This window comes from Centruroides vittatus, unplaced genomic scaffold (assembly GCF_030686945.1).
Source record: "Centruroides vittatus isolate TY-2023 unplaced genomic scaffold, ASM3068694v2 contig_767, whole genome shotgun sequence".
Taxonomy (NCBI): Eukaryota; Metazoa; Arthropoda; class Arachnida; order Scorpiones; family Buthidae; genus Centruroides; species Centruroides vittatus.
Window position 1 is genome coordinate 565243 of NW_027122496.1, and position 21132 is coordinate 586374.

The window sequence follows — 21132 nt, forward strand, 5'->3', positions numbered from 1 at the left end:
ATAACAGCCGGAAAGTAAAACCAATGGCCTAACACACGATAAGTATAATTGAAAGGTCATTTGTGTCCGCAGGACAGAGACCTAAAATATAAACTATTTTATGAACTATTTAACTCTCTTATATCTTCACCAATTAGTTTGATATAATTAAGTATTCATCGGAGGCAAGAAGCTTATAATTAGAGATAACTTACGTTTAAAGGAATTTTCGCAACATACGAAAAGTATATCAACGTAATAAAGTAAGCAAACAACACTACAATAGAAATTAAAAGTATTTCAAAGGTAAATGCATGAGTGACTAAGACATACAGCAGAATTATTCCCACTAACGGCATCAATACTATTATATCAAGTGCAAACAGGTCTTCAAAAAGTTTATCTATTGCTTTAGTAAACCGGAAAATCGACGAAAGTTCAGAAAGTACTCTTTTGCCAAGCAGAGGAACATTCTTACTCAATTTTTCTTTCGTATCCGCGATAAATAAATCAATTATACGAACGTTCATATATGTCAGGATCCATATAAATCCGAAGCCGTGACAGATCATGCCGCTAGCAATAATAAAATATAAAATAATGTGACAAGTACACACACATTCCCGAAATATCGACTGATCGTGTCCAAAATAATGTCTACCGTAAATGTAAATTGTTGGCACGCTAAGGGCTGCCAAGCACTTTATAAACGTAAATAAAAATACGATGTAATTTTGATAACGTAACAAACTACGATACATTTCGGACGTGCATTTTACATTTTTATTGAGGTTTACAACGGCCATCTCGATAAAATTGGCATTTTTGTTATACAAACAAGAAAACGATGGAGCCAGGAATACAAACATAATGAGGATATAACGGAAATTTTTTCCTATACTTTCCCAAAATTCCGGAAGGGCGCAAAATTCGGAAGCAATTTCCGAATTCGGAAAGTAGTTGGATAATTCTTCGGGAAAAACGAAGAAAACTATAAATACGAATAAGAGATAAATCTGAACGATCAAAATTTTGATCCATAAGCCGTCGTCTCTGGCATTTATGAATATTCCAAAAACACGCAGAATGTTCAAATACGGATACAGCGCTTGATAAAAGAAATACTCCATTTTCTTAATCTGACCTTGCAATTGGCCAGTGAATAATGTGAAAGTCAAATTTCTTGTCTTGTTGGAGTTTCAATGTTCACTGTTCACGTTCGAGATGAAGAAGAATCATTTAAAATTCTATTCCATTTCATATCGACGGCAAAAATTGCAAGAAGAAATTGTTAAAAATCGTGACTGTTCGAGTAATGAGGTACAACTGTACATCATAATTCTACACAATAAGGCATAGGGTAAGGTAATTATTGATTTATTGAGTAATTAGCTTATGAGCATTAATTTACTATCATACAAATTAATATAGTCATTAAAAACTTTTAATGGCCTCTAAGTGCTTTAAGTTATAAAACAATTTTTAAAATACCAGTATTCAATTACATTAATTGGAATGAAGATGTTAATGTTTCATTAACAAATTGTTAGATAAACTAATCATGAATTGTCCTCCACTTAATATTGTTCGTATCTTAAGCGTATTAAATCTGATCAGATATTCTTCTAAGGATTGGATTGATTAATGGAATAATGCAACGCAACACAACAGCGATCTGCGAAGAGAAAGCTTCTCGAGATATTAAAATTTAGTTATAAATTATTTTCAAGTATTAATATTAAATCGACACGTTAAACTTAAAATACAACTCTTCACATATTAAATGTTAAATACCTTGAGTTAGGCTTGAACTTCATTCATTTTGGAATCTCGAATATACTAAAAATTATGACAATCAAGTATTACTATGTATTGAGTTTGAAACATTTTCCCAAACTGTTTAATAAACTCATCAAACAATAAATTACGATGGTCTTTAAAGCCCGGTACGCTATGCTACATGGCTACTGTCCACACACCATTAAAGGCCTCGCGTGTCATCTTTTCTCCATCACGCCGAACATTAGCATCGTATACAGGACCTCGCGTATGATAGAACACTAGACGCCCTGCACAAAGAAATATCCAGGAATAATAATTTTCGTTTAGCTTTCCGAAGAAGACCCTCGGTTAACACCCTCTTCCGCAACGCTGAAGACCGTCTTGACACGAACCTCTAACCAGGCATCTATGCTATACCCGTTACTGATCAAAGAACTAATCGCAACTTGGAATACGTAGTTGTTACAACACGCCCTTTAAAAATCCGCCTCAAAGAGCAACGGAATTCCATCCTGAAAGGGTTTTGTCTCCTATCCCGACATTGCCACGCATTTCGACCGTGCACGCCTCATACATAGCTCCAACCAGAAACATCATCTCAGACATTTAGAAAAGGTTGAAATTTGACAGGGCCTCCCGCAAAAATACCGCGAGTAGATTTCTTTCCCCTGCCTGGAAGTATTTCTACGAAATGTAAATTTACTATCCTCTCCCCACCTCTCTTTTTCTTACCTCGCCTCACCTCTTCACACTTGTGCGGCAAACCCATTGTTTTAACAGCTGCGGGGTTATTTCAACACGGCCGAAAAAGTTAGCTCTATCACCTTTTTATGATGGATATTTGGTTTTTGTGACTGTTTTTATCACGTTTGCCCAGGAGTGAGCGGTTGTGCAATATCCATATCAAACCAAACTTTGTCTTGGCTTATGAGGAGTCCGCCATACGCATGCATACTCTTGATATAAATGTGAGAATAGCGGCTTTATTTTAATTGATGAAGTTTTGGAATGGTTTGAACAACAAAAATAAATAAAATTAAATAACAAATTATTCAAAAGAAGCTTAAAAAAACTTATTTCTTTTTCATTCTCCTCTTTTTGGTTTTCTTTTATTGTTTTGTATTAAATTAAACACTAAAAACAGCCAACCAGCAGAAGTGTGTTATATATATACTGTATATTATATATCACTAGCTGATGCTTTTTAAATCTAACACTACAATTACTTATTCGAGAGTTACCGTAGTAATTCTTTATGACTACGGTAACTCATATTTTAAATTTTATTTTGTTCAGAAGTATTATGAGTCGGTTAAAAGTAATTTGCCAATTCTCTGTATCCCTACCGTAAAAGTTTGATGAACGCATACTTTTCTTACAGAATACGGTATGGCCGTACGGATACGGCACAGAGTTTATAAACCAGTCCTAAGGCCCTTTTCCGTGCCTGTAATGAGATGGCTTAATGGAGGATGTAGCCAAAATATCTGGAACAGATTGTGCGCAAGTAATTTCTGGAAGCCGACCCAAAGACGAGTCCTCCAGAAGGCCTTTGTTACCTAGATCATTCGTCGTCATCTCGATAATTAACTGTTATAAGAGTTTGTATTTGTTTTAAATTCTGATACACTGTTTTTGTTCTAATCCATGATTGATCATAAAGTGTGGATCAATTCATAACAATTCCACATACAGTTCTACATAACTAATGTCAATTTAAGAATCCAACTTTACTTTGAAGGAAGTATAAAAATAGCATGTAAATACATTTACCAACTATTTAGCATATTTGCTAAATGTATTTACATTCTGATGTAATCTTGAGAGGAAATAGTTTAAATTTAAAAATTATGTAGCTTTGAATAGGTATTGGAACATTCACATCTGCAACAATGTAATCATATACACTCAAAGATCAAATGTACAACATAAGGGATGATTTTGATGTTATGCTTTGTTACCCCAAGAAGTTTGGTTATTTTTAAGTCAGCAGATTTCACTGTATATGATGCATATTACACACCATTATCTGGCAATAGCAATACTTTTCCAATTTTTTCAACGCTTTGTGCCCATGGGGCAGAAAGAGGGCCTTTCTAGCAAGCCCATTATGGGTTCAGCAAAGCAAACAATAGGACATGTGTTAAGTGACAAGACTTGATATATCATGGACTACCCCTTGAAAAATTCCTGGAGTTTCTGTTGGCTTTCCAGATTCAATCCCATGTCCCCAGTGCAGTAGGCTGCCACTTACTTTGTAAAATTAGCCATCCAGCTGTCAATTTTTCCAATTACATCTTTATTGTATTTTCTTGTAAGGAAACTCCACACAGTTTCTCAGCTCATTTTTCTGACAGTGGCCAATCATTTCTCCATTGAATACTTTTGAACACATCTCAAGACACTACAATTTTATAATTTAAACTACATCATTACCTTTCATAGGACCTGATATAGGGGCTGCTCCATGAGAAGGGAGATTGGGAGTCTAAACCAAAGAGCAGCCCACTGACAATTACCAATACTCAGTACAATTGCATTTAGTTACCATATTATATAACAGATATGAGATGTAACCTGGTACAATATTTATGTCTACAAGCTGTATACAAAAATAAATTTGACTGTATGTTACATTATAATAAAATATTTTTGTAATATAATAACCTTATTTTAAAATGAAATGTTACATAATAAACTAATTTCACAAACCTTTATAATCTATATCTACTAAAATTTGAAGATGACTGTGCAATTTTTCCTTTATTTCTCTACGTAATGGTGTCAGTATTAATGGATTTATAATACAACAAGTAAATATTGAAAGCAAATAAGTCTTTATTAAATAAAGTTCTAATTGAATAAATACAGAAAGTCAAATAGCATAAAGTATATAAATACTGTATGCAATAATAAAATTTTTTTACATCTTATATATTTGTTACTATGAAATTTGGTAGTGATTACTTGATATCTGGTTTCTGTAATGAGTAAACTAAATAAGCCCTACAAATTGAATACTTGTAAAGTCTAATCACATTCTATATCAAGCCACCAAGCAGTTTTCTCTCAATCCTTTAATTATTATATCTTCCACAAAGACACCAATGTGCATTAACTATTTTATTTTAAACAACACTCTACAGACCGCAAACATCTTTTTCTGCTACAGGGTAGTGATGCCATGCCAAATCGCTCAAATTTCGATGAGATGAGCTCACGTCATTCTTTTCACAGGCACCCTCTCATAGATCAATTAATAACAATAAAAAAAGTGGAAAGGTTCATCTTCAGTTCCAACTGTTTCCATCTCTTTTATTTTAAAAGTAACCATAGTAAATAAACTATTTACTTTTAGAAAAGTAAAGAATTTATTTAATTATCATCAATTTTAATAGTAACTTCAATCTTTATACAACTGCATAAAGCATGCCACCATGATTATCATTTAATATCTTAAAATAAACATTTCTTATAGGAACTAAAGCTGAAAAAACTTCAATCTGAGCATAACATGGCACCAGTACTAACTACATATTATGTTATGTTCTCACCATAGTAATAGTAACAACAATAATAATAATAAAATATATATATAACTGATTCTATTAGGATTTTAAATTCCCCATTTCCCCATTTTTTTACATCTTATATATTCATTATTACTATGAAACAATACTAGCAATATGGTTTCACATAGCACCAATTCTTGTCAAGTAACACATTTATGCCACCACAAAATCAATCATAGTAACAATAACAGCAATGATAACAGCTTCATAAATCAACAGGTAACAGCATCATCATCAAGAATGGCCAATCAATATCCATAATTATTCCCACACATCACTTGTTTCATTTTAGTAAATGAATAATACTAATCACAAAACAAATACCCAGACTTAAAAATACATTCATCTTCCATTAAGATATCCTATATAATAAAAATCTTCCTATAAATTCAGAATCATGGTTTCCAATAATCCAAAACATTAATTATGCTTGCAAATAATCAAATGAAAACAAAGTAGAATTTTCTAGTAGTAGGAAACATTGCAGTGAGTGGTGACACTACAAGCCTGAACCAGCCATGCCCATAATCAGTGGCGTAGCTAGAAGGGTGCAGTAGGTGCAGTCCGCACCTGGCCCCTGGAAAATGATAGTCCCATGAGGCTCCCAAAATCACGAAATAAAGACCTAAAAAATTTTTCATGGCAATCAGAACAAAGCAAAATTTGGCATTTGGATACTCGAGCTGGGGCCCCTGTTACACAGGAAAACCAACAACTCAACTGTAATCTAGTTATACACTATATTGTAGCACTTCGCAGCTATTATATATATATATATATATTTGTTTGTTAGTTTTATTTTATATTTTTGTTTTTCGTTTATGTCGTGTCGCATGTATGTTTTTGTACGGGTCCTTTTCGTTTCCTTCCGTGATACCACCAATTACCTGCTGGCTGGGCTTTCGTTGTGGTGATTGGCCCGTCGTGGGGTCACGTGGGGCGGAGTAATGTCGGCTAGCGGAAAGTTATAAAAACACGTGTAACCCATGTACGGAGAGTTTTTTCTTTTTGTCCTTTGACTGCCTCTTGAGGACTTTTGTTGGTTGGCAACCTGAAGACGTGGCGGGCCGTTAGAAGAAGAAAGCAGAGGTAAATCGACGAATGCAGGATAGGTAAATTACGGCACTGAAAGGGAATCGACTTCCATCAAAGGAATTACACAAAATAAATAAGGGATTACCGTCTAACAACGAGGAGGACTAACTGTAGTATCACCGTTGTCAACAAATTTTGTATTACAAGAGAAAGTTTGTATATTTAGTCGTAATAATTGTCGGGAAAAATAGGGCCTCACGTAGAGAGAAGGAAACTTAGGAGGGTGATAATCAGACAGTATTAAGATTGTAATGCGATCGGATTCCGGGACTGAGTCCTGTATTGATAATTAATTGTGTTTTTCGTCTCCAATAAACCTTTGTTTGTTCAATTACACGCTTCCACCGACTATTCATTTCCACTTTTTTGGGTGTTATTCCCTTTCTTTCAAACCCACAGACCACGTGCTTGCGGAGTTCACTATATAAACCACTACACAAAAATATTTTAATCCATTTACGTAAACAAAACAAAAAAATACCTAACTCATCATTTATCAAATGAAAGAAATTGTACATCTAAACGCAATGTTTTTAACGGAATAAATAAGTTCAAAAGCCGAAATTTATAGAAAAAATTACTTGTTTTCGTTTGGACGTTCCCGATTACCATTACAGAAAAAGGACACCCCCGCTGAAAAATTTTTTTCAGGGTCCCACAAATCTGGTTCTGCACCGGGCCCGGAGAATCCTAGCTATGCCACTGCCCATAATGGCATATACATATTTAAGATGCAAACAAATGAAGCATGGCAAAACCATGCAGAATGCTTCATTTGGCATTAGGTTGCAGAATGGAGATACTGACATGTCAAATGTTCAGGTAAACATTTGTCATTGCTTCATTCGTGCACAGGCAAGACTGACCTTTCAATGTCTGCTAGAACAAATTCTCTTTGATGGATCGATGGCACTCGGCTTGGCCCGAAGGCATGCAGCAAACAACTTGAGGCAGTTTATTGACTCAAGTTGTTTGCCACATGCCTTCTGGCATAGAAATACTAACAAGCATGTACAATCTCTCCATGACTCTTACACTTACTCAAATGTGTATTCACCATACTGCTGGCTCACGGCATTGCCAAATCTGAACCACAGCATAAAATTCCTTCACTATTTGTTGAGAGTTCTCTTTTTCTTTCATAATTGAACTTTCATAGAGTATAGAATTCAATAACCAAAACAAATAGTAACAATAACTGATACTGTAAATCTAAATTATGGTTTTGGGAATTTCAGCTAATTGTTTTGGTGACCTTTTTTTTTATTTCTCACAACAGGATAATGCCTGACAGCCACCCAGCCACTTCAGATCATTACAGAATTTTGCTCTAAAAGCATTTTTATTTAGGTTTTAAGTATCAAACACTTACTTGAAATAGAAATTTAAAAAAAAAAAAAATAAGAAATAGAGGATATTTTTATTGGGAAAATCTTGTCTAAGGAAACTTTACTGGATAGGCACCAACTTAGGTTAGAAAGAAAAAAAATGCTAATAAACACCAGAACTAATTCAACCATATAAATTAAAGAAAATAGAATGAACCTTAGAAGATCCAAACACTAAATTAACACCTTAAATTAAACAAGACAGATTATAACTCCTACTTTATTAAAAATGGATTGTAGAATAGCATAATTGCATAAAAGGTATTATTCTGGCTGAATGTGGAGAGGAGTGACAACAACAGGGATGGGCAACCTTTTAAAGTGTGTGTACCAAAACTGCCAAATTCATGGTGTAAATTTTCTGGTGTGCCAACTGAAATTTTTAGGAGCATATTATTTGGTGTCTAGAGTATTAAGAGAACCTTTTCAAATAATGGAAAAAGAACACCACACTAAGCAGCACATATCTGTACAAATCAGTTTTCATCCAATATCTCAATTAAATTTTTTAAAAATTCATTTAAAATTTAACTAAAAAATAAGAACCAACGGTTTTTAAACATCCAAAATGACAATTAAATTTAAACAATTTTAAACATTCATTAAAAAATGTAAATATATGATTAAAATTTAAATAAAATAAACTAGGAATCATTTCAACAGAATAGATACAATTTAAAAATATAGCAAATTTTTAAAAATACAATAAACAAACTTAAAAACATAATTTTAGAATATAAATAATCAAAATAAATCTTTTTACTTTGCATTTAGTTATAAAAAAATATATAACAATTAAATTTTGGAATGTATAATGGAATAAAAATACTTTCCTATAAAACTGACCTACATTGTAGTAATGCACTTGATGTTAGGAAAGAGCAAAGACATCTAACAATATACAGCATATTCTGATAAGTCTGGACTCATAGAACAAACTTATTTTCACACAATATCACTAATACTTTTCTCTCAACTTCAAGGCACTTTTGTAGATGAAGTAATATACATGTGCAGTACTTGATTGAAAATATGAAGATTAAAAGAGTGATCAAAATCCATTTAGAAATGTTTAAAACTTCTATAAAAAGGTCTAATGAATCTAACCAGAATGTAAACTAAATTAAATATTTAAAGTAAGGAACTGTCATAATTATAGAATATTATGTGTTTTATACATTATATATAATGTTGGCAACATATTTAAACCATAAAATCTTCGACATTACAATCTGGCATCAACTTGTAAATACGTATATTGAAAGGTGCTTTGAAAGCATGGAATTTATTACAACAAACAAAAGCATAAATGCTATCTAAATACCATGACCAATTCACACATCTTCATTTGTTTTCATCACAGGATATTCATCAATGTCCATATCTAGTAAAAACAAAATTTTCAATTCAGTAATCATTATTACAATAATTTAACAGTCAAATTATTTTTATGTAAGCAAAAACAAATACCCGAAATCAGCATTAATTAACTCAAAATAGTACTTTTACTAACATTTTAGTCTGTTTGTAAGAGACATTTTCATACAATACATAAAATACAGAATGTTTTCATTTACATGAGGTATTCCATTTTGAAGTGTAATTGAGAAATTTCATTACATAAAACTTTGCTTTGTGATGTATTCTTAAACAAATTATTAATACTGACTTCATCAATATTCAAATTAGCAGCAGTCAATAAAACTAAATTTGTTTTGATTTAAATCATTATAACTTCTGGCAAGTTATCCTCTTTTGACTCCTTTATATTAAGTAAAATCAAAATTATACATAGTCGTCACAATAGCGGGAATAATTTTTAATCATATTCTAATTTAAACAGATAAAGCTTTTGATACTAAATCTAAAACTTTGATTACTTTTTCTCCAAGATAATGTTATTTTTCATACTGACTTTTATCACAGAAAATACAAGATTACATGAATATTGTACACCTTAGAGAGTCAAGTGATATATTACTGATATCAGTTTATCATAAGGATCAATTGAATGACAAATTTATCCCTCTATACAGTAAGATAAAAAGTTCAAATTTACATCACGTGGCTTCCGTTCCAGATCGGAAGTTTGTATGTAGTTAATCGAGGCTTCCAACCCTAAGTTTTCCATATCTGGTTTTGATTCTCATCTTTCTAACTGCAATTTGAAAATTACAGCCCAAAAATTTATATCTTATTGACAAAAACAAATTTATAAAGGCTCTAAAAATCTGCATAAGATGTATACATAATAAATTGGTTTAAAATGGGATTTAAATCCTGCTTTGAGCTGATCTTAACTCTATATATTACAAAATGAATCAATCAATTTAGATCAATTTTGTAATTATTCAATTTATAAAAAAAATAATAAATTTACACCTCTACCTATACTACCACAGGCTTGTTAGCATGGTCGAAGAACACCTAGACAACTTAAGTACAGTTAAATTCTCTTTATTATACCAAAAATTTACTTACGATATGAGATTGTAACATAGGCAATTTGTACAAACATAGAGGTCAGCATGTAGATCATGACAAGGGACAAGCCAAAAGAATAGTTCAAATTTTAGTACCCTCTAGTATCGAGAGGGGGCACTACATGCCATTGCACTACCAAATTCATTTGATAATACAGTGCAACATCAGCAATCTGGGCTAATTGAACCCAGACCCATCCAGATTTCCTTTATGTGTAAATTAGCATTTCAAATACTGGAAACCACAAACATGCTGTAATTCAAGTTTAAATGTTCAAAGTTCAAGTCGTTATTTCACAATGAATGAAGCCAGTGGCACACCCAGATGGGGGCATTGACAGTCTACAAAGAAAACAGAAAACAAACACTACAAAATTTTCCAAAAATCTTTTCTTTATAAATAAAGAAATGAATTTTCATTTTGTGTTGTGTCTTCTATTTCTATACTACTTATGAATTAGCAGTCATATAAGGTAGGAATTTTATTGAATTTGTGTTAAAAATTTTTTTATCCATTCAACTCGGCTCCCTGAAATTAAATCCCAAGTGCACCACCAAATGTAGGAATAATTACAGAATCAAAATATAATTTAGAATTGCTATATTTAACAAAAAATACACTAACCATAATTTCAAAATGAAAAAATTCTGAATTCTGAATGAATATTAGAACATCAATAACAGAAGACCAAAAGAACATCAACAATAAAGTTATCATTGGAAGGATTAATATCCATTTCGACAGCCAAATCTAGACTTCTGATGCTCCACATTTTCAACACTTCACTTTATTTTTAATTAACTAGAACTTCAAAGATGACAAAAGATCACTTCAACTTTCAAAATCAACAAAAATGGTTACCCAAGTTTGTGAATTTATCCATGTAAATCTTCAGCCATTTTATTTATAAAATACATTTTTACAAATATGTAAAAATTTATGCCACTAGTCAACGGTATTTTTTGACCAAACCTTGTACATCATTACAAAAGAGAAGACTTAGAATTATTTTTTATTAAAAATATAGAAATGTAAGTCTTGCTGTTATATAATCTATGATTTACTGTGGCATATTTATGAGGGGTGATGTGGGTATTGGATCCCAGGAGCTTTAAAAATAAAATTTAAACTGAAAAGTTTACAAAAAAATATTTTTTAATAAATAAAAAATTATTTATAAATAAACAGTAGTTCACAGTGCACTTAATTTTTCTTCGTTTGAATTCTACTTTTTACATCATCCTTCCAGATCACCTCCATAGCAAAATCTTAGTTATACACCTCTGATGATTTGTAATTATTTTTTGAAAAATATTATTATATAACCTAGAACAATACAATAAATAAAACTTACTTTCCAATTCTGGAAATGTCATTTTCTCAACACTCCATAACTTTGTTCTTATCTAAAGTAAATAAAAAGTATTATGTAATATATTAATAATAAAGTAATACTAATGTACAGAACACATTGACCTGTTCAAATAAAAATGAAAATCTCTCTGCTATAGAGACAACAATACATAAGTTATTTATAAACACCACATTATTTTGCAGACAAATCACATCAGTTTTATTATGTAAATAGATATGTACAGTACATACAAGAAAGACATCGACTGTATACAAAGTGTTTAGCCGGCAGAAAAGAGAGTAAGGGAAAGGAGAGGAGAAGAAGGAGGAAAAGGAGATAGACAGTAGAGAAAAGTAGAATCCCTCTGAATGGCATATATATGGCTACAGTACCCTCTATGTTTGATGTTGGCATGCAGTTTTTATGCTGCAAGGCCTTACTCCCCACATGGTCTAAAAGAAAACCTGAGTGTCGCGCTGCCACAAATAGCTAAGTGTAGAAGTTAGTGCCAAGTGGCTGTTAGTAGGAAGACTTATATCTACTTAATACGAATAAAACTGAACACAATTATGAATCTTAATACTACTGAACAGCTACACAGACAGCACGAAAAGGAAACGAACACAATGACAAACTAGACGAGATGATGTAAATAGATAATAAAACTGGTATGATGAGTACAACAGAATGTCAATAGAAGAGCTGATCAAATACTTGTTTTATTTTTTTAACACACATTAATGAAGCAGGCTTAGAGATGTGAAAAAAAGGAAAAAATAACACAAGATATTAAGCCCTGTATTGAGATAAATATAAGCAATATTCAAAATACAATATAAGAACCACAATTAGATTAGTCTACTCATTTAATACATTATTCTCCAAGAAAATTGTAAACAGGGCATATATACAGCAGACTGCTGGACACAATTTAATCATATATCTCTATAAATTTGACTGGTATGCAGTGTGAGAAGCCCGGGATTTAAAGAGTCAAGCTCTAAACCCCTTTGATTGGTGAGATCTGCTCATGTTTTCACTGGATGGTTTAGAATAGGAGGGCTAATTTTAACGAGTGGGGAGGCGTGCCGAGTTCGCCGATAGGGTAACCATTCTCCGAATAAAATCAATGTCAGTTTAACTAGACAATAACTTTAATAGAAAAATAAAGCGTAAGATACAATTATAGTGATATGTGTTCCTAAGCATATGTATGTGGCTCAAAAATGTATCTATTATAAATGTATACACTTCCCCCGTGGGGGGAATTTCAAAAAATCCCTTCTTAGTGTACATTTCTCTTGACGTACCCTATTAAAACGCAATCAAAAACGCATCTAAAATAGTTATAATAAAAGCCGAGTTCTTCACAGTAAGCCTTAATCCCGTCACTTTTCCCGCTGGGGAATATCGAAAAATCCCTTTTAGTGTATATTCTGTTGACGTAACCTATTAAAACGCAATTAAAAACGCAAAAAATCGCCATGTAAAATACGTATAATAGAAGCCGAGTTCTTCACGGTAAGCCTTAATCCCGTCCATCTCCCCCCACTGGGGGGAATTTCGACATGTATATTATATAAAAACACGTGCGTATTCGAATGCAACGTTGTGTCAAAATTTCAAAGGAATCGGTAGGAACAAACGAACATTATATTTATTTATATAGATAGATAGAAAATGATCTGCTTCAGTCCATTCTCACAGAAAAGCAACTTAGAGTCGTCGGAAGTTAGCGCCTCTGTTGGACATAAAAGCCTTAACTCCATATATAAATTATATGTTTTAGAAAGGAGGGATAATGTGTAGATGGGTACTGAAAGATAGGATAGGTAGCCGATTCTCAGACCTACTGATAAATCAATGTCAGTTTAAACTAGACAATAACTTTAATAGAAAAATAAAGCGTAAGATACAATTATAGTGATATGTGTTCCTAAGCATATGTATATGAGCCAATATCAAAGGGGTCAACATTCTAACACTAACGTAATATCTAGGTCACCTAAGAGAGAGTTTAAATCAAACGGAAATTTATCATACCTCTTTTCTTTTAGTGCCGTCCGTCATTCCAATGATAAATTATCCGTGGAGGACTGGAGGAGTCAACACTAGCACAAACTACAAAAATAGGAAATAATCCTTCGAGACTATTCGCGAATAAGGTACCAAACCAAACGATAGCTTTTATGGACAATAGCTATGCCGGCATGGGAGCTGGCAAGTAGAACTTCGTCTATGCTCTTCCTAGTATGTCCGCCCTGACGAGTGGGTGCCTGGCCATTATATCCCCATCCGGTGTGGGAATTTGGTCAGGTGATTGTTTGTTTGGTAGCAATAACACTTCAAATGTGTTATTTGAAGTGTTATTGAATTTCCTCCGTCCTTCCTGGACGGAGGAAATTAAACAAAATCGACTAGCAGGTTTCTAATTTCTTCCAATTGTTTTAGATTTCTTCCCATGGACTTAGTTAAAGGTCAACTTTCCTACACTAACAATGGATTGTTTTAACATATTTGTGATAATTATAATTTCACGGGTCGATGTGAGGGGAAGGACTCTGTCACTTTTAAGACCCTATAAACATGAATTTCTTAGTTACTTGTTGATAGTTAAGTTAACATTTGATATTCTTCCGTTTTTTAGCTTCATGGGAATTGGATGGCACAGAAGAGTTTCTAAAACACATCTTTTCATTAAAAATTATAAAAAACAGCTCCTGGATTCTCACAACAGTGTACATTTATAAAAACCAAATCCATCATGACATTTTTCAAGAAAATATTAAGTAAAACTACAGAACAAAACAACATTTTACACAAAATAATACATTCTAAAACAAATTAATTAAGCTGGAAATTTTTCAAGAAATGTCTCCTTTAGTCCATTCTGATTCCACAAACAATGATATATATTAGAAAACATACAAATATACTACAAAGCATAATTGCAGGTGAAACCATCCATCAGAACAGATTAAAAATTATATTTATAGACACAAAATATTATTCACATACCTATCCATTCTAGACATTAATAACACAGAAAATACACACCCTAAAAACAAAATCATTAAACACGGAATTCATCAGAGAAATAGAAAATGTATGGACAATAGATAAAGTAGTTATTATTCCCACAGTCCTCTTTTCTTGGTTCATACCATATATACTACATAAAAGACTGGATATATTACATCTTAATGACATTACAGCACATCATCCATGCTTGGCAAGTAAAGCAGTAATATTACTTTACTCACCAAGCAGTCAAAAAGGTTTTAAACATAGATACACACACAAGGTACAAATGTTATGCCTTGATATCAGTCCAACAGCACTCGTTATCATAGGCATCAGTATCACGTTTACTACCACAATAACTATAATATTAATAAAACTGAAATATTAAAAACTTACTGTAGAGAAATCATCCAAGTTAATATCATCCACGAAGTCAAATCTACTTGAACTATTCAACAGCTGAATAGGATCACTGTGGACTTGATCAACAAGAAGTAAATCTGTATTAGAAACATTTTCTATATTCTGATTGAAGTTTTCGGTGTTGTTTATTAACTTATTATTAACCAAAAGTGGAGAATCTGTTCTTTGCATTTGTCCATTTTCATGCAACAACTGATTGATGGATATCATATCTTCAATCATTTGAATATTTGCAAAACATTGATCTTGGAGATTGGAATTTCCACTTTTATGATAGTCTAATAAGCTTTCTGCATCAGAAATATCTTCATTTCCTGAGCAATAATTAGATAAAGGACTCAATTGATTTTTTAATTTCAGCTGATATTCAATTTCTTGTCCATTATTTTCATTCAATATATCAGTCTGACTACATGCAGATGCTGTGTTATTTACTAGAACATTTAAAGTAACTTCCTCTGTTTGCAATACGCATCCTTCGTCTTCGTCGTCGGAAAAATAAGAAGAATCCCGAATGCTTAATTGTTTTCTTTGTTTATTTTCTAAAATAAATATAAATAAGATACAACCTAAATTATGACATTTAAATCATTTTTTTTTTTACTTATTTTAGAATATAATGACTACATTTCTACAAATATAAACATACAAAACCTGATATTTATATTAAAGCCAAGCTATATTATTGCTTAATAAAATAGTATTAACACACTTCACGCCAACATAAAATAAAGAGTGATTAACACATTCACATATAAACACAAGTACTTTCAACAACTTACGGTTGTCAACGAGAAGATGAGAAGATGACAACCGTAAGTTGTTGAAAGTACTTGCGTTTATATGTAAAACATTACAAATAACTGTTAGTAACGCCGCAACACAAATGTGTTAATTACTCTTTATTATATTATTGCTATTATTTCAAGTAAAAAAAAAAAAGCATTGCTTATATTTGAAAAGACATTACTAAAGAAGTACTCTTAAAAATGAATTTCATCAGTTTCATCATCATTCTTTCTTACGCTGTATAATTAAAGCTGTGTCAATACATTTCTATGAATTCACAGCTGCTATGCAAAGATAAACAGTCAAACAACTTTGAAATTAAGCAATAAGTTAATAACTAAAACATTTCCAGACATAAATGAATGCATTCGAAATCATGCATTTGTTTTATATGTTAATATTCTGATTGTAAAAATTTGAACTTGTATTCTAGAATGTATTAATAATTGTCCAAACTGCTATTGTGGCATTCCACTATGCATTCTATCAATTCTCGAGGATGGTCATTCAAAACGTCCGAAACCATTTTACTTATTAAATTATTGCTGTGTTTCAAGGCTGTTTGAGTGTGTTTGTAATACATTTCTTTTTATTTATTAAACTGTTCAATAATGCATACTACCAACTCTTCATTTTACACACCTAATAGAATAGATTTTTGAAAGAACAGAACAAATCTGTCTGTTCCAAGGCATCTATCGGTGGTTTAGTCCAGACATGCAGAAAAAATGAATTCCCCCATATCAATTTGTCTTACTTGGCACCATGGGCGTAGCCAGAAAGGGGGATGGGTGGGCACGGCCCCCCAGTTAACCTGGTGCCCCTCCCCAGAAAATTACAGCCTCTACTAGGCCCCCCATAACAAAACCCTGGCTACGCCAATGCTTGGCACCTATTTTGTGATGCTTGAACACACACCTAGTGCCAATTTTATCTCTTTATCTCCTCACTTCAGAACCTGGCTACACAACTGCTATCAGTGAAAAACAGTATTTGGGAATATCAGACAAGTTAATCTATTAATGTGCATCAGGCAGAATGCCAACAGTTATTGTTTACATAAAGTTACAAATCGCATAAGATTTATTTAATACTGTAATATCTTCATAAACAAAAAACAAATCAGCATTATTGGCCCATTGTTCCTCCTATTAAGATCATTGCATCAAAGTTCAACACTAATTTATTCAAATTGTGACAATCACTCGTTATTTTTTTGTGTATTATTCTGTAAGGAACTGAGTCCGAGCGTTATTTTTATTTTATTATTATTTTTCATTTTATTATATTTTTTTTGGGGCTTATGTTTATTTAGGACTAAGGTTCCCCACCACTCTCTTATTAGTAACGAAAAAAGAAGATAAACCAACTCACAAAGGAACAAACGCCATAGGAAAAAAAATGTCGCGCACTTGCGCTGCCCAGCAGAAATAAACAGTCCACAGAGAAAAAAATGGAGGGGGGAATCCCTACACTCACTAGCAAAGAAATACTTACTAAACCGTCATAACATCCCAGAAAATTGTGCTAAATAGTTTGTAAATGGTTTATAATCTTTTGTCGGAAAATTAAAGCTGCCAGAAAGAAACTTAATGTTAGAAAACTAAGTATGTAAATAAGGGGAGTAACACAGCTGAATTATGACGTCACCTCACAGCATAAAACCAGCATGCTAACCGAAGAATGACAACATGATTTCCAGAGCGAGGTGATTCCTGGTCGAAGTCCAGATTGAGAATTAGGCAATCCAAGGTGTTAAAGAGGAATTCGATTTGACAAGAGCGAAAAAATTGAGAAAATAGGTTCCTAGTATAGTAAGGTGATGGATAGATGTTTAGTTCGTAAGAGATTCTGTTCATAGTTCCTAAGTATTAGATTTGTCGAATTTTCAAAGGGGAATTAAGATTAAGTTAAGCTAAGTAGCTGAGTTTTATTGTCGGGTTGACTTGTTGATTTTCATTAATAAATTTTGTTTTGGATTATAGACAATTGTACATAGTTAAATTCAATTTACTAATTAAATGTATTTGAAACTTTTGCTTTGACTTGATATTTGTCGTTATTCTTACTAATTTTTTCGGTGCACGTGTAAAAGCCCAGGCCTGGCAAACTAATCTTGAATCCACGTTAAGTACCCGTTAAGTTAACGGAAGTTTTACCGGCCACAGTTAGTGTCGGTTTCCTAAGATACTAAAAATAGTACTTTACAATTCAATTGTCGGACACATAGCCTTTTGTTTGTAAGTTTTTCCGAATGTTCCATTGCCCGTTAGGCTCGTATGGGCAATAAACTAGCAGGGGAATGGGGGGTATATAAGGAATAATGGTCGACAGAAAGACTCTCTTTCCTTCTCGGTGCTTTTGGAGAAGCAAGTGAAGGAAATTGGCGACGACTGGATCTGATAAAGGAAACATCAACAGCCAACGAACATGATTTGAATCGACCTGACGGTTATAAAATGACGGCAAATGCACGAGGAGCCTCCGAGGAACCCTTCCCTGTATTTTAATTGTATAAGGTAAATTGATCTTGTAAATAATTTTGTTTGTCGGAAAAATATATAATTGTCACAAAAACCAAACAAGTAATTGTTTGGTTTTTGTGACAATTATATATTTTTCCCAAATGGGAATGGGAATTTATAGGTAATGGGAATGAAGAATTGGATTTTATGTTAACCCAACTTCATGTTAAGGATGTAAAACATACAGAATAATCATGCACCCCATTTTTTAAGTTACTAGTAAAAAAAAAGGAAAACACTTGACCAGTTTATTACATACTAACATATTTTACTAATATATGATTGTGACAAAGTAGCAACCTTCACTCTCTGTTCTAAAGCATTCAATATGGCAATGTTTAGTTTACAAGTCCATGTAGTATCGAAAAATAAAAATACTGAGGGAGAAGAATTACTTATATATCCGAAAAGCATAATTTATCTGTAATTTATAATAATGTATTTTAAGAGTTAACTTACTAAATTGATTCAAATGTGAAAAACTGCTAACAGATCAATAGTTTAAACTAACAAGTAAGAGGTAAGTAACAGAATCTCACTTTAATGAATTGTGGAACAATAGATTTTTCAGACTAACATTTCTTTTCCAGGTCCTGCCAAATCAATGTAATTCTACCTTCTTTTAGCAGATCTACAACGGTTTCAATTCAGATGTTTAACTCTTTCACTTCTGCTTGAGGAATTTGAATTAGCCAATGCAGTGCAATTACTAGGAAATGTAATTTCTACATGTCATCCTGTTTACCCTATTGCATATCAGGACAAGCAACTCTGAGACTTATCTCTTTCCCTCATCAGAAGTGGAAGAGTTAAACATCTGAATTGAAACCGTCGTAGAATGGAAATGGTACGTTTCCGGACATGGGTTCCTAATCAAAATATTATGTACTCACTCCCCTCTACAAGTCCTAGAAGTTTGTAACAGGAATTTCAGAACACCCTGTATACAGTCATTGTTTTTCTCATATATTGAAAGCCAACTAGACAACTGAGCAATACAGACTGTTGCTGTGAAGGATCTGGAATCAAATTCAGGGTCAAGATTGCTGCAAAAAATTTTCCATGTGGAACCACCATTGTGTCTTCTCCATCCAACACCCATACAGCACCAGGGGCTAAGAGGATTTGATCCCTAAACGGTGATAGTCGGCTTGAGTTCACACTTGGGCTGACGGGTTGGTTGGTGCGTTTTCCAAGTTTTCTTCATATCTATAACACCAGCCAGCCAGAAGGCACATTCCCTCAATTGCAGATCGTGTTGCAAACCAGTATCTAAAACCAATGAATTGATACACTAGCACATTAAAAAAATTATTTACTTTTTGAGTGGTTCATGTGCTACTCAGTTTCAATTTTTTTTCACATAATTTTGATTCACATACAAGCTGCTCAAAACAAATATCTTAAACTTATTAATATATTTTATATAATATAATCACTTTACAAATGCAAAGTCAGTTGAGTATTGCACCACGTTTCGTCATTTTTGTTGGGTAATAGCAAAAACATACCTAGCCTGGTGTGCATTATATAGAGAATACAGCTTTCTAGGCAATGTGAAAATATTCGTTTAAATTGTGAAAGCTATTTTCTAAAAGAATACAGCACGTCACATACAATACGCATAAAAATTTTGGTACAAAATGGCCTTTATAGGTAAATATATTTTGATATCTGAATTTACGAAAGTGTCCATTTTGCACACACTGATTTTTTGTATTGATTTCTTGGGGAAAGAATGCACAGATTATTCAAGTAAATATGATAATAGTTTATTATAATTTAATCTAATTAATAATGAAATAAAACTAAACATAGTACTTACTATTTAACTTTTGCAATTGATAAAGTTTGTATTTGGATTTCGTCGATGTTTTCAGAGGCAAAATTTTCTTTTTTGATTTGTATAACGAAGATCTGAAGCGACCTTTGGCTTTTGTATAACATTCGAGATCTTTTTCGTCAAACAAATTATTTACTTTACTCCACGTCTGCAATTTAAAATACTTTAAATGAAAATTATACTTATCTGTTTGCATAATTATGAAAATATATAATCACTATCTTTCAGTGCAAATATAGAAATCAGAAAAATTTAATACGGTAATTAATGAAATCTTAACTATTCTAAAATCATCGTCAAATGCAAAAGTACATAAGAAACTCCATAAATTTTTTAAAAATTTTAAAAATCTTGCTTTAACATAGTGAAGTCTCTCTTCTTAGTTGCTTTAAGTATTTACTTCTTGCATTCTTTCACAATGCTCATCATTAAGGCATAGAACTACAAGAACAACACTTATTTAAAGTTATCAAAAAGAGAAACTTTAAATTACATGAAGAAAAAAATACTTTTAAAATAGTTTTATTGCACCTTAAAAACACAAAATGTAGAGTATTCAATGGTAAAAAGTGAATTTTTGCACCCAAACACAGCTGATCTGATCCAATCTTAGATCAATATAAATTTCTGTTTTTAAAATCAGTTCTATTAAACTGATATTCAAAATATTTTAAATAAATCTGAAAGATAATGTATCACTTAAGATCACAAAAGTTTGGAAGAAATTTGATTTTAAATTAAGTGGAAAATGTTGCTTTGGCTTTAAACAACATATGACACTTATGTAAATAAACTATTTATTTCCAATACTTACTTCAGAAAGCAAAAATTATAACAAAGAAATGTTTTTGTTCCAAATTAATCAACATCAGCT

At 32.3% G+C, this 21132-nt stretch overlaps 2 protein-coding genes across 2 annotated transcripts in view; both read right to left on the reverse strand.

Moving 5' to 3' along the window:
- LOC136981569 (uncharacterized) overlaps positions 1-9966 on the reverse strand; it is a 451600-nt gene extending 441634 nt beyond the window's left edge. Inside the window, exons 1-2 of the mRNA XM_067277891.1 lie at positions 9934-9966; positions 9287-9306 (exon numbers count right to left, since the gene is read on the reverse strand). Coding sequence (XP_067133992.1) covers positions 9287-9306; positions 9934-9966 — 53 coding nt within the window. The remainder of the gene's footprint in view (positions 1-9286; positions 9307-9933) is intronic.
- Positions 9967-11518: 1552 nt separating this feature from the next.
- Positions 11519-21132, reverse strand: part of LOC136981570 (uncharacterized) — a 32241-nt gene continuing 22627 nt past the window's right edge. Inside the window, exons 4-5 of the mRNA XM_067277892.1 lie at positions 15075-15643; positions 11519-11706 (exon numbers count right to left, since the gene is read on the reverse strand). Coding sequence (XP_067133993.1) covers positions 11551-11706; positions 15075-15643 — 725 coding nt within the window. The 3' untranslated portion in view covers positions 11519-11550. The remainder of the gene's footprint in view (positions 11707-15074; positions 15644-21132) is intronic.